We start from the raw sequence: 14,883 nt of genomic DNA, 5'->3' as shown, positions 1-14,883 counted from the left end.
ACGTTGAAAAGACGAATGATGGATCGAAGAAGCACTCTCCCGCCGTATTTTTTAAGATGGATTATATTATATTATAATGCGACTCGATGCGGAGAATTAAAAATGCGTCTCCGCGGGAGAATCGGACGTAATTTTTGCTCCTTCGAAGAAGAATCTTGGGTTTCACTTTGATTTCCAGTCTTTTCCTTTGGCCCTTTGCTTTCCCGTCCACCATTCGGAGAAATCTCTCCTTTGTCTTGTCAAAAATTAATTCCTAATCGAATTAGCTCTCATTCCCGACACGGGAACTCGTTAAGGAAATTGATGCCGTCCTTTGTGCGATCCAACTTCTAGCCCGCCCATCTTTTCCTCGCCCTCGAGTCTTTGCAACCGTAATCGCGTGGAGATAAAAAAGAGTTTGCGCCATCGTCGAAGAAATTATCGCGGTTTCTCCACCTGTTTCAACTTTTTCGTAAAGCGAACCGCGCAAACTTGCCACCAGCGGATTCGCGTCGCATATACCTCTTCTTCTTTAGGAGCGAAAGCTTATCGCCGACTGTGCGCTCCTTTCGCGGTCGTTTATTTCTTTTTCCTCGACAAGTTTTCGTATCTTCGGAGCTCCGAAACCTCCCTTCGGATAGCAATAATATAATTTATCTCTTATCGGCTATTCTAAAGTAAAACTTTTGCATCGGGATGTTACGAGAGAAGGAGTACGTAACATTACGTTACGTCGCAGAATAGTTATAAACGAGACAAGTTCGGGGTAAAAAGTATCAGCCTAGAGTTTGTAAAATTAAATATACATATATTTTGTCGCGCAAAAATACCCGGTCGATTTTCATCCGCGGCAAGTAGCGCGTACCATCTCGCTCTCTTCTCTCGACACGGTACACGGTACGCGGTACACGGTAATACCGTTACACTGTTACATCAAAGGTCGGCGGCAAACTTTTAAGTCACTTTTAATGTAAGGTCGACTGCGCCGTTACGCAAACTACTTTCCGCCGCGCCGCAGGGAGAGTATTATTTTCCCCGGCGCTCCTTAAACAAATTTTCAACCATCAACGAGACCCGCGCGGAAAATTCTCGAGCAATCTACGATTCGCGACTGTCAGTTGCGCTCCTAATGGCAAAATTGTTATTAAATAGTAATTATTACAATTACTTTCTAAATATATCATCGATATAAAATCTATATAATCGTTTCGAAAAACTATTTCCTCTTTTACGCTTTTAACTTGGATAAATAAAGTTGTCGCGCGAATCAACATTTCTATCTTCTCGCGGGAAAATTATTCCCAGGAATACGGGGAGAAAGGGGGATATATATCCGGCACGAGAGTGGCACGCGACCCACATAAACAACGGCGCACGAATGTCCGTTTCAGGGGGTCAGCGGGTTAATCCCCGAAGGGGTGAGCGTGATCCGACCCGGCCACCAGAGGCCTAAGGTGCGAACTGGGACGCCTTGTATATTCCACTTACTTTTCATCTTTCGTACCTTGGGTATTTCCTAGAGAGATATACGAGAATATAACGAGATGAAACGGGAAAATTTTTATCGAAAGAAGAATTTCAATGCAAGATTATTACGCGACGAGTTACTCGTCTCGTCGAAATTAAAACGAATACGGGTATCCTTGACACAACTCTCTTAAAGAATGCTTAAAGAAAGCTGACTCGTGTGACCGATCGAAAGATATCGATCCTCATTAATATATCGTTAAATCGCCAATATTTTCGCGCGAGATGTGAAAAGAGCGAAGCTAGGAGCTCGCGATGCGAACAAGTTGGCAATTCTTCGATCCTACGACGACAGGACCCGAGGGACTAACGGCGAGTTTGTCTTTACTCACCGTGAAGGGCCTTCAGATACGCCTTGCCCGCGTTGATCAGCTGCCTGGCGCCAGGGTTGAACTTGTCCAAGATATTCTAGAGAAATAGAAAAATATATTTCGCGTTAAACTAAACTCGAATATGCTTGGAGATGAGGAGAGCGCAATTTTTTTTATTTTTTACAAGACCGATTCATACGTGCATACGTCGAATAGTTTATCGAAAGTTATGAGCAAACAAATTGTGAGTTTGATTTCGTTAATAAATGATAATTAAGATCCTTGTACGAAGAGATATTCAAATACGATAAATGGAACGGACGAGTATTGTTTTATGGCGGCGATGCATCGAAAATTAATACAATACTAAATAAAAAAATGCATAAATTATTATTTGTGTAAATACGTAAATAATACAGTGTATAATACAGTTGAAGGAAGGAGAGAGAATATATCTCGTAATTTTTTTGACGTTAAATACGATTCTAGCAAATTGCAAGAATAAATTATTTCAATACATTTTATCATAAAAGTTAAATATATTGTTAAAATTTTCAATTTGCCAAGAGAAATTTCATGCGTGAATTATGGCTAGAAAAGATATTTGTCGTTAAATGTAGAATCTATTGCGAAATAGTTGCGAATTAAATCATTGAAAGTTCCATTCTTTGTTTATTCAAACTTGAGAATTTATAAGTTGCCGAATACAAATCTGGCCGAGAGAAAAAGCCCGTATGTACAATTAAATATAAATAAAATTATGTACGTTCATATATACGATAGTAGCGTAAATTGACGGCGAGATACTCTCTGTAAATATAATTATCTTTTTAAAATCAATACGCTTTATCGATAGAGAGAAGTTATAATGGACTTTTGATCGCGATAGCGAATACAGAAATTGTTTAGAGCACCAGACAACTCTGATAGCGCGATAGGCATAAATTGCCTATCAAACTTTAGGTATCGCACGTTCAAGAAACTTGGCTACTAAAGTTTGGAATATGGAGGACTGAGATGTAGGGTTTAAAAATTAAAATCTTGTAATCGTATCGTTTCGCGATATACTGGATGGCCCATTTTAATCCATCCAGTCGAATATCTCAAAAACCAAGCCCGGAAGAGAAAAATGTTTCAAGTAAAGTATTTTTTTTTTCGCACTAATTAATTTGTCTTATTATTCTGTACATAGAAGTATTACTTATAAAATGATCGAAAACTGAATATTTTACGAAATATTTTATTTTTTATATCAAAATATGTCAGATTAAAATATAAAATAACTCAAAAAGTACTTAATGAAAAAATACTTTATTATTATAGTGTTTTGGAAAGCTCTCGATGTCAGCTACAAGAATACTAAATAAAAAATGGGGGTTTCCATTTAAGATTTTAAAGTTGATCTTCACGTGACCTTCAAATGATTTTCCAAGGTCAAATCATTGTCACCATCTTATGGCCCCCTCGAAGCCACACAACTTTTGTTCGAAACATTTTTCTTTTCCGGGCTTGATTTTTGAGATATTCGACTGGATGTATTAAAATGGGCCACCCAGTATTTCTAGAATATAGAAAGTATAAAAAATTTGCAAATTATCGATTCTTGTCGCCGTGTCTCAATTAAAGAAAATTCGTAGCACAACTTTTCAATAATATAGACGTCACAATCTCGATCAAGTCAACCTTGGATTGATATTTTTCCGTAAAAAAAAATGCAAAGGAAAAAAGGACAAATATCCGCTCCGTCGCCTCTTTCAAGGCAACTTTTGCCATATTGCTTCAACATCTCGCCCGGCAAAAGTCAGGCGTCGTTCCGGAAGTGAAATCTGCTTTGGGGTTTCCTTCCTTTCCTTTCGGCTCGGTGCGTCGCGTCGGGTCGCGTCGCCCGTCAAAGTTAAGGTGGCACTCACGAGGCCGTAACTCCGTTGATGCGGTTACGATGTATCGATCCCGGTAAGAGCGTGACGGCTAAATTAAACTCGGCTCATCCCCGGCCTTCCGTATCGCCTCGAGGGCAAGAGGAGGAGGGGGAGGAGAGTCGAGTGTAAAATGGAGAGGCCGATGGTAACGATAACGCCGTCGATAGCGCGTCAATTATTTTCGCGTTCCGTACCCTGAAAAATCGCCCCAGTGTCTTTCGATTCGCGACTTTATTATAACGGTCGATGGTGAAATCAATTCGCGACCGGTATTTACATGGCATATGTGTTATCTTCGATTTAATTTATACATTTCAGTATGCGCTTAATCTAATTGCTTAATTGATAATTTAAAGCGAGCTTGAAACAATGTCGACAATGGTCGTCTAGTACGCGAAATGTAAAAAATCCTTGCCCCCCTTTATCATCGTCTATACAAGTTTTGTCTCTATAAAAGAATCTTTCGCAAAATGTCATAGAGACATTTAATTAGTTTGTTGAAAATCTTTTAGCCTACATCTCTCGTCGGATGAAAAATTTTTTTCTACAAAAGTTACAAATAAATATTGAAACGCGGAATAAGTATCTACGATAAAAAAGAGTTTGCCGATTAAAAAGATTTGATCAATGCCAAAAACAATCTACTATATACATGTTTTATCATCAAATTTCAATTTTTATAGAGATGTCCAACTGGTTCGTTTCAAATAATGATCATTCTACCGTATATATACGTATAATCTTCCCAAAGAAGAGAGACTTGTATGGAAAAATAGCCATAAGCCTTCCCCCCCCCCCTCCCCCCCCCTCTCTCTCGATCACATACGATATACGTACAATTACTAATGTAATTTCTAACGATGTTAGGCGAGAAAAATAAACATCTTTATCTCTCGGGGAGAAGAGAAGAAGGGGAGAGGCGAGGGATATCGTGGTATAAACCGGTACATTCTTATACAAGTTTGACGTACGTCGAGACAAAATCGCTGCGAGGCAAAATCGCCGTTGTCGTAGAGTGTATAGAGGAATGTATATACGAGGTGAACGAACGAGATGAAATATCTCGTAGCGGTATGCGCGCTTACAACACGTACGCACGTACGCGAGTACGCGAGTACGCGAGTACGCAGGCAGATACACGCGTCGCCGTCGCCGTCAGTCGTGCCCATTTGGCCACGCGTGCCAGGACTCGACGATGCGTTACGCGACGCTGGAATTTGCCGTAATTTTCTCAAGTCGCGCTTCTTTTTAAATTCCCACGCGTTTCGAAAGAGCGACAGGAATTTTGCATCGACTGATCGCAATTAACATTCGTTCCAACATTTCCGCAAAGATGGCTTTATCCCTACTTTGTCATTTGCATTATTTATCGACTTTATTTACCACGTCATTATTATTTATTCCCACGCGAGAATTCCAACGCGGATTATGATACAAAGTGTGCGCGCCATAAATCATGGCGGCTCGATCTGTTTTTCCGAAATTTGCCATATATTGTACGTAATAAACACAATGATGAAAAATATCGCAATTTCTCTCTTTTAATATATCGTGTTATGAATCTTTTAAAATTTGTAATCTTCAAAAGACAATTATCTTTTCAATAAACATAAATAGTCTTTACGTATAGGATAAATTTTAATAATAAATTATAAAATTTATAATTTTAATTATAAATTATAAAATTTACAATTTTAATTATAAATTATAAAATTTACAATTTTAATTATAAATTATAAAATTTAATGAATGAATGAATGAATAAATGAATTAATAACCAATAAAAAATTATTAAGTAAAAACGTTACTTTTCATTAGAAATTTTTATAAGCGTCTCGAATACGCGCACGCACGCACGCATTTATAATTGATATATCTTGGATAAATTAATTAATGAAAATTTATAAAATTCGAAAGCATCCTATAAGGAAAGGATTATTTTTGCTCGTTAAAAAGATCAATCGTTTCGAGATATCGCAAATTCTGAAACATTAAAGATATATCGTGAAAGAGTCAACGGATACGCCTAAGAGTCGCGCTTTAACGCGATGTTAAAACAAACATCCTGTTTAACGTGGAAACGACGAAAGATTGAGTCTTTTCGAGATAATGCACAGATTTCGCTGGAAAAAAAGAGAATCGTACCCGGCGCAAAATTAAGCTTAAAACTCTCGAGCAGCCGTTGATAATGCTTAAATTGCGCGTCGCGATATAATATTGTACGTGTACATATACATATACACGGTGAATTATTAATACAACACTATTGGTATAATATGGAGATTTCGCTTGAATATTACTAGCGTTGAGCTAATAAAATTATTATTATCGATGTTATTCACATGTTATTATTACCAAGTTAATAAATGATTGATATTGTATACATATGGTATGCATATAGTAAATTAGCTGTTATAAATTTATTAAATTATAATAGATGGCATTTAACAGAAGCGTGTATATTTAGAAAATTATTATTTAAAAAATTTAAAGACGCTTTCAATTTTGCACGAGCAACGAAATATTCTTGTCGATTGCAGAGCTCGAAAATCCGCAACCATAACTATAATAACGATCGGTGAAAGGAGGAATGGCGGATAATCGAGCGCGCGTCGATAAAACCTCGGTATCTCATTGTCGGTAAAAAAAGCGTAATGGGCGGCTATATAGGAGTAACTGTTTATATGGGCGATCGAGAAAGGTTAATCGAGTAAACTCGAGTGACTCGGGGAGTGAGTTATTTTTAACGCGAAAACATTCGTGTCTCTTCTCTTGGGTCGTTCGCGCTCCCTCTCTCTCTCTCTCTCTCTCTCTCTTTTAAATATATATATATATATATATATATATAAAGAATTTTTTAAAATATATTACATGTATATAATATTATTTATATAATTCGTAAACTTAAGTTTTGTTGGAAATTCTCACGAATGTCATACCGTCTCATCGTTATAACGATCGTGTCATATCCTTGTTTGAAAGAAATTTGCGGTTGCATGGAAAAGTATTTTCCACGCTACAACTGTTGTAAATTTGCGTCTGGCAACGCAACGCGTCCGACGTGGCTTTTCCGCGCGTTGGACGCGTAGAAAGTTAATAATTAAAGATGTCCGGTTGCTTTCACGATACGACGGCTGCCTTTGCCTTACGGCGCGCACATTCGCCGTATAATCGGATTGTATCGTGGATTGTAATCGGGCGTAGAAGAGTAAAAGCGTAAAAGTAACGAGATAGGGTTCAAAAACCGCGACAAATCGAACGTAACCGACTTTGCTCGCGATACTCTGACAGCAGTTTCCAATCGGACGATATTGCAATTTTCTGCCGATCGATCGCGTTATTCTCCACGTTAGAGCGCGCCACGGCTATAGGCATTCCGATTGATTTCATTTCCCAAGTCGTGAAACATTTCCATCTTACTTTTATGGATCACCACCGTATTTTACAGATCGATTCGAGTGTTTAGAACTTGGATTCTTGATTTTTTTCCAATTTTATTAAAACTTTCTTCAATGAAAATTCCCGAAATGTTTCTCAGGTACTCCAAGATGTAGTCGGTTCCTTGACCGATTATTGTAGTTTACGTTTATACATATAATATACTTTCAATATGTAAAATCTGTTTTAGAGAATCTACGATTAAAAGGAAAGAGAAAAAAATAAATGTTTATTATTTTATGCGTCTCTCGCATCTCTCTTTGTCTCTCGAAATCTCGTTTGAAAAATTTTCAAATTAATTGCAATCAGTTTTGTAAGGAAAGACTCTTGCAATGCACAATTCTGGTTATTGGAAACTTTTAAGTTTCGATTAGTAGTCATTTTTGAAAAGCTTGAAATCTTTAAATACAATATTAGATTAGTACTGTTTCGAGTTTTTGGAAATTCGAAATAAAAGATGGAAACAGATGGAAGAGAAATGTCAAGCGTCTGTTGTCATCACCACTAGAGGATAAGGGGATAAGGGGATAGGCGATAGACATTTGGGATCATGGCAAACGATATCGTAGAAAGTGCGGCCCTGTGTATCTCGCGAGGCCCCGTTTTAAATCGCGATTCACCACGAGAGGTTGCCGGTTGCCGATTGCCGATCTCTTCTCGAGTGGCCGAGCGAAAGCGACTTTCTCGTCGTCGTTGCGCGCCATCATTCGCACATTCCGCGCTACAATATCGCAAACAAACTTGTTAAAGTACAATCATATTGTATTTACAATACGCATATATTTAAAACTTCTTTTCCCTAACGTTATTATATTTCAAGATTATACAATGTAAGAGAAATGTTTTATAATTTCATCTCTTCTAATCTCATTGAAATGAATTTAAATGAGATTAGAAAAGAGCCGTTTCTATCTCGTCTAAAATATCTTAGACGAGATTATCTTATGTTGCTCTGCACGATTGCAAGATTATCCAAGTCTAAGCGAAACGTTGCGAAATAATTAATGCAAAGTATTTGTTAAATATTGCAACATTGGGACTCGTGAATAAGGATTATCTCGTAATGTAACGTTATCTCGTTCCGTCGAGAAAGTTGTTCGCGATGAAGGCGATTATACGGGGGGGACACGTCGGTGTTATTTCGCGACGTCGCGATGCTTATTTTGTCGGAAGCGCGCGCGGTCTTCCAGGTAGTTTCCTCGAAGCCGCTGGAAACAACCAGTTGGTCGACTGACCCACCTGGGACCGCCTATACGACCTTCCGCTACGCTCAACGCGTGCATCCCGATTGCGCTTGGCGTTGCAATTGCAGTTGCAGCTGCAATTGCAGGTGCGGACGCACAACCAGTCCCGGTGCAACGACGGACCGGGCGAGAAATTTTATTCGCCTCTACAACCTTTCCATCTGGCTCGTGTAACTTGCGATACTAGCGAGCTTTGAAGGAACCTTGAATCCTTCAACGTGGATTCCTTCAACAATAAATCTAATCTTCTTATCGAAATCTATCGGTATATGTATTATCGATGAAATGTAGACGAGAAACGTGATAAGAACGCGGAAAGAATTGAAAATCTCTAAAATATGCGTTTGAAATTTGTTCATCCATGTAACATGGCAACATCTCTTTTCTTAATTTTAAGTTTTAAACGATTCTTCGATATTCGGATGTTTAGAGTCGCGGATGCGGCAACTCGAAAGTGTACGCGCGCCAACTTTTTCACGCTCGAAATGTGCGCGCGGTAGTCGATTTCCAGGTCGTTAATTTCGCAGGTTATAACCGCGTAATCTCGACTCGTCGGGGATGCTCGGGGCGTCGGGATGATGCGATTTTCAGGCTATCTCGTTAGGAAACCGGGCACGTCCTTGTCGACGCGCGCGGTTTATCTCCGCGAATTTCTGCCGCGCCCGCGCTATTTATTTATTAAAAATTTCATTTCGATCGCGAACGTGCTCCCCGCGCATCCCTCGCGGGAGATAAATAAATGAACGCGCGAAGGAGGGTTACGTGAGGGTTGAGGAGAGAAGAAATCTCCTTTCGGGGAAACTCAATTTCCCGATCGTCTCGAGCGAGCTTTCCCGCCGCTCGCGCGTAAATCTCCGCGTTTTTTTTTTTTTTTTTTTCCCCCTTTCCCGTAGCGGCTACCTTTCTCGCTGTTTCTTTCCTCCGTTTCTTCGGTCCATTGTCGGAAACGGACAAGTTTGCCGGCAACTTTTCCCTCGATTCGCTCCAAGTAGCCCGCCCGGAGTTCTCCGCTTTCCCGATGAATTTTCGACGCGTTCATCTTTACTCCCGCGTAAACGCGCGTGAAAATTCAAGCTTTCGAAATCAAAGTTGCCGGATTCTCTTCGACATCCCGAGATTTGGATCTTGAGAATTTTCCTCTTAAATTCTCTTTACGGATAGGATCGTAGGATAGAATAACAGATCTGGAAAGATGACGATTCTACGTGAGAAAATAAAAATTGGAAATGTAAAATGAAAGCACATCAATTTCTTGTTTTAAATATATAATGTGCGCTTTGCAAGAGCCGCAGGAGCCGCAAGAGGTTTCGCCGTCGCGTCGCATCGGCGAAAAATTCTCTTCTTTCGTTAATTCCGCCAACTAACGCGATTATCAACGGAAGAGCCAATTAATACGATAATTACGCGTTATCGCGCGCGTTCGGTCAACTTTACTACCTATTGACGCTCCGTCCGGGCTTAATTAGGACTGAAACTCATTAGAGCTCGCGAGTGTCTCTAATTTGTCAGACGGGGAGACGCACACGCCCGAACGAGAGCGAGAACGCGTAGGGAGCTATAGCTTGCGCCCCCAACGAAACGATTAAACGGCGTCGTCGTCGTCGTCGTCGTTGCCACCGTTGTCTTTGTCGGCGAAAAATAAAGAAATGAATAAAATAATTGTGCGAAAAAAGCGAGGTCAATTGGCAGAAACGAGCGCGTCGACCTCCGGCTTGGCGTTTGCGTTTGCATAAGATTGCTAAACGAATACGCCGCAACTTACGCGCGCCAAAAATTCCACCGGTTCGACACGTTGCTTTTCCTCGCTAATAACGGTATATTAGCCGCTATCGCTTCCACCTCCTATAGGTCGTTCCAGGTGAATACGCGCGACTTTCTTGTCTCTTTCTCTCCCTCTCTCTCTCTCTCTCTCTCTCTCTCTCATTTTATCTTGGAAAGATACTACTATGGATAGTTTTCTTTTTTCCCCTCTTTATCTCTGATTTCGGTCTAATACCCTGATTTCTCTCCCCTCTTTTTTTTTTTATCGCATAAAATGCAAGTATGTAAATCGTGAAAGATGGGAGGCCGATAGAACAGAAAATAATTATCTCTCGAGAAAATATTACAATTATTAATCGCGAAAAGAAAATATTTCTCGCGTTAACGGAACAACTCTTTTATTCCACTTGATGAATTAATATCGAAAAACGAAAGAATAAAAATAAATGGTTGCATTTGTCCCCATCTTAATTATATAAAAATGTATAGAAAATAATTATTTAAAATGGTGAAAATAGAATATGTAACGAGACACGCAGTTTCCGATATAATTTTCCATAAATCCATCATTTAGAAAAAATCGACTATTATATAAAACAATTTGAAAGACACGTATACGCGAATCGTTGTAGTTGAGAGACCCTGCAGTCATTTTCATTCTCTCGACTAGAGAGGCGAGTTGCATTTTTGTACATTCGCTGCGGCAACGTCTCTCTCTCTCCCTCCCTTCCTACGATGGTTAGGCTCTTTCCCTTTAACGGTTTAACGGTAACCGCGATGAATTACGACCGCAGGATTCACTCCTTGGAGAGGATGCTCGGACAAGATCGTCCACCGGTGAATCCCCGCTCAGGAGGTCAGCGGGTCGTTTGGCGAATCTTTTCTCCCATATCTCTTTCTCGTTTCTCTTTGAATGGAGATTGAGATGAATGGTTATTAAGCGCCGCTATCGGTGCTGGGAATAATTTTGATTACGGTTACAATTGATCTCGCTAATTCTCGTTAAAGAGAAATAATAACTTGGGAAAGAATCTATTTCCACAAAGTGAGCGAGAAGAGCGTATGTGTATTACGACGATACACGTGTATCGCATGCATGTGTATGAAAAATAGATTGTAACGAGCAACAAGTATATAGGAGTGGCTGTCGACGATAAGACGAAGAATCCACACGCGGATATTGACGCACACATAGTGACACGAAATTCATGCAACGTTATCCCGTTAGTCGACATTCATCGGCTTCGACATCATCTCCGGTTTCCCCCGTCTTGTTCTTGTCTCTTGTCTCTCTCTCTCTCTGTCCCTCTGTCCCTCTTGGAGAAATGGCTGTTCGCCATCGCGCAATGAGAAAAGTCGGACTGGGCTGCGTCCATTTCGCTTATGTTGAACCATAACGGAATCGTTTTATCGATCGTGGTACGCCACCACGAACCTTGGTAGATCCCCATTGACTGATCCGCGCGCCGTTTTTTTTTTTTTTTTTTTTTTTTTTTTTTTTACTCTTTGGCGTATACCAGGTATATAAATATGAAACCGGAATTTGCCCATACATGGCCCTAGCTGTCAATGTAGTTACCGTCAAACCGCGTCATTGGCGCCATTTTCTTGTTTTGACATCTGATAAAGATTTTCAACTCACAACAATACAAGTTTCATACAACAGCATAGTTTTTAATAGCGTTGAACATGTCGAATTTTGTGTCTGGAAACTACGATTTGCGGACAGCATTGATTTTCTGTTACAATTTGAAGAAAACTGTTGTAGAATCGCATCGAATGCTTGTCGAAGCTTACGGTGAGCATGTTCTTGGTAAATCACAGTGCTTTGAGTGGTTTAAAAAATTCAAAAGTGACGATTTTGACGTGAGAAACGAAGAACGTGGAAGACCACCGAAAAAGTTTGAAAACAGCGAATTGCAAACATTGTTGGATGAGGATGACGCTCAAACGCAACAACAACTCGATTTGAATCAAGCTTTGCGTGAAAAACGACCAGAATATCAAAAAAGGCAACGCAAAGTGATTTTGCTTCATGATAATGCACCGTCACACACAGCAAAACCGGTGAAGGGAACGATTGAGGCGTTTAGTTGGGAAATACTTTCGCATGCGGCTTATTCACCAGACTTGGCTCCATCCGATTACTACTTATTTGCATCGATGGGACACGCACTTGCCGAGCAGCGCTTCACTTCTTACGAAAATGTACGAAAATGGCTCGATGACTGGTTTGCCTCAAAGGAGCAACAGTTTTTTTGGCATGGCATCCACAAATTGTCAGAGAGATGGGAAAAATGTATAGCTAGCAATGAGCAATACTTTGAATAAAATATTTTTTATCATTTTCATACAATAAACGTGTATTTACTATACAAAAATTCCGGTTTCATATTTATATACCTGGTACAATATAGATTTTTCAATCATTGTAGAAATATCGAGATATGTGCGTATGTGTAATGTATGAGACATTTTATTAAATAATATATCGATAACGTACAGTACAATATTTTCTTTTCGCTCTCCTATAAGATAAAATGTCTTGTATCAATATTTTATTCTTACTTTTAATCAAATTCTATTTATATATCTCGGAAAGAGAGAATAACAACAAACAAACTGTATACATATAAGCAGCCGTAACGTCAAAGTCATAAAGTTGAAAAAAGCCATAATTTAAAAATTTGCGTCGGAAACTTTATATTTTCGCAAAACGCGACCGGGCCGCGCAGTAGACCTTTGACGGAAAAATCATAATTCCATCATTTTTCTCCGCCGTTGGTTAGCGTTCTCCCATTGGTCGGACGCGAAATTACCGCACGCACACGTGCGCTTCTGCATGAATAAATGTTTTCCTGGCTTCAGGAATCCTATATGAATATTTATGAACGACCATCTCGACCTGGGCGCGGTGGATGAAATCCTACATTCCTCTACTACCCTCTTCTCTCTTCGCTCTCTCTCCCCCCTCCTCCTCCCCCCCCCATCCCCTTTCTCGCATAACAAACTTCTTTCCTTCTCTCTTCGTATATAATCTCCCTCCGTCTCTCTCCGGCTTGATTCGTCATAAAATCGTAGTATATTTTCCTACCAGAGTATCCTTGAATCGAAGCTTGGGTGAAGGGGAAATTCTAGAGATTCTACAGAATCTCGAAGCCGAATAATTTATACCGTTAATGTCGTGTCGAATTTTAATTCGTCCGACAAACTTGACCTTCGGGGAATTTTAACCTTTCTCGGGTACAAGTTTTTGACGGGAGATATGCATCGCGAGCCTTTTATCTCTTGTATCTCTAGTATCTTAGAAAATAAGGAGGGAGGTGGGGGGGGGGGGGAATGTGTCAAATATTTCTCCTTTACAATTTTACGCAAGATTGGCATTTATCGCAATCTGCGCATATGCATGTTTCTAACTGTTATTAACAGTCCGAGTTATCAATTTCTAGTTAAATCATGCTTGGGCTAGAGAGGAGGCTAACAATAAGAGGAAGAGGCCATTCTTATGGCGATGTTTTCCGGAATCAATCCCGACTCGTCACGGGTGCGCATTTCGAGGCGCGCCCGCGTCACGATTTTTATCGCGATATTTACATCCTGATTTCGCTTGTCGACGCCGCTATTTTATTCCGATGCAAAACGGAAAGCGCGCCGCGCGACCAGCGAAATATTTACCCTGCAATTCGTACATGTAATAACTCTGGATATTTCACAGTCTGCGCCGACAGTCCGTTTACGCGGTCCGATTATGCTCCACCCCTCCCTGTTTGATTTTCAGCGAAATATTTTACGTCAATGACGTTTTCTCTTGCGCGAGTTTTTCGATAAATCGACCCGAGCAACGGGTTAAGAGAGAGAGAGAGAAAAAAAAGAAAGTCATTAAATATTTGCATGCAAATTTAAATGCTGGATGAAATGCTGGAGGAATGCGTTGACGTGTACAAAACAGAAAATTGTGTATATAAATCTTGAATAGATGAAGGAGCAACGTATTATAAATGTATGCGAGGTAAGTGAAGCTTTCAAAATATTTACGTTTCATTTATTTGGTGTTTTTATCGTCGCCACACAGGTTCGCGCTATCGATAACGTATAAAAAAATGACTATATCGAATTCGCTCGGATCGATCGCGTGTCGGACTTTCCTCTTTTCCCGAAACGATCGTCAAATTTCGAGAACGTTTTTTTTCGCGATCGAATCGAAACATTAAAACGCAAATCATTTCATGGTAAATCATCGTGATCGTTCCCCAATGTCAATTTCGCGCGATTACAGAATTCGTATTTTCAATGACTTTCTCTCTCTCTCTCTCTCTCTCTCTCTCTCTCTCTCTCTCTCTCTCTCTCTTTATCCGTTTGCTTTATCTCAACTTTACAACCTTGTGCATTGTTAAAATATTTATCATAAAGCAAGAATCATCGTTTAAACATTTGTCTATAAATTAGAAAACAGCGGGAGCAGCGACACGAAAATAAATTTAACTCGAGGAAAACCTTTTCGTTACAGTCGATGAACTTTGTCATAATCCGCCTTGATTAATGTGAAAAATATTTCAAGTATTTGTTTAATTGTCCATTCCCATTACATTAATGTATAATACATATTTTGAATCGTAGCTATTCCTTAATAAATTGCGATACTCCAAAACGTCGTAAATTCTTTAAAACTAAATAGTTATTTTCTCAATTACCCAATAAAAGTTT

At 39.6% G+C, this 14,883-nt stretch overlaps 1 protein-coding gene across 3 annotated transcripts in view; it reads right to left on the bottom strand.

Moving 5' to 3' along the window:
• Irsp53 (Insulin receptor substrate 53 kDa) overlaps nucleotides 1–14,883 on the bottom strand; it is a 73,916-nt gene that overhangs the window by 50,275 nt on the left and 8,758 nt on the right. For all 3 annotated transcript variants that reach the window (XR_011448917.1, XM_070316410.1, XM_070316409.1), the window contains one exon: nucleotides 1,839–1,914. Coding sequence is in view for 2 of the 3 variants with exons in the window: in XM_070316410.1 (XP_070172511.1) it covers nucleotides 1,839–1,914 (76 nt within the window). In the remaining variant the exon portion in view is untranslated. The remainder of the gene's footprint in view (nucleotides 1–1,838; nucleotides 1,915–14,883) is intronic.

This window comes from Polyergus mexicanus, unplaced genomic scaffold, assembly GCF_030449975.1.
Source record: "Polyergus mexicanus isolate NDT 795.1 unplaced genomic scaffold, iyPolMexi1.0 SCAF_3, whole genome shotgun sequence".
Taxonomy (NCBI): Eukaryota; Metazoa; Arthropoda; class Insecta; order Hymenoptera; family Formicidae; genus Polyergus; species Polyergus mexicanus.
This window is presented reverse-complemented; position numbering and strand designations above follow the sequence as displayed.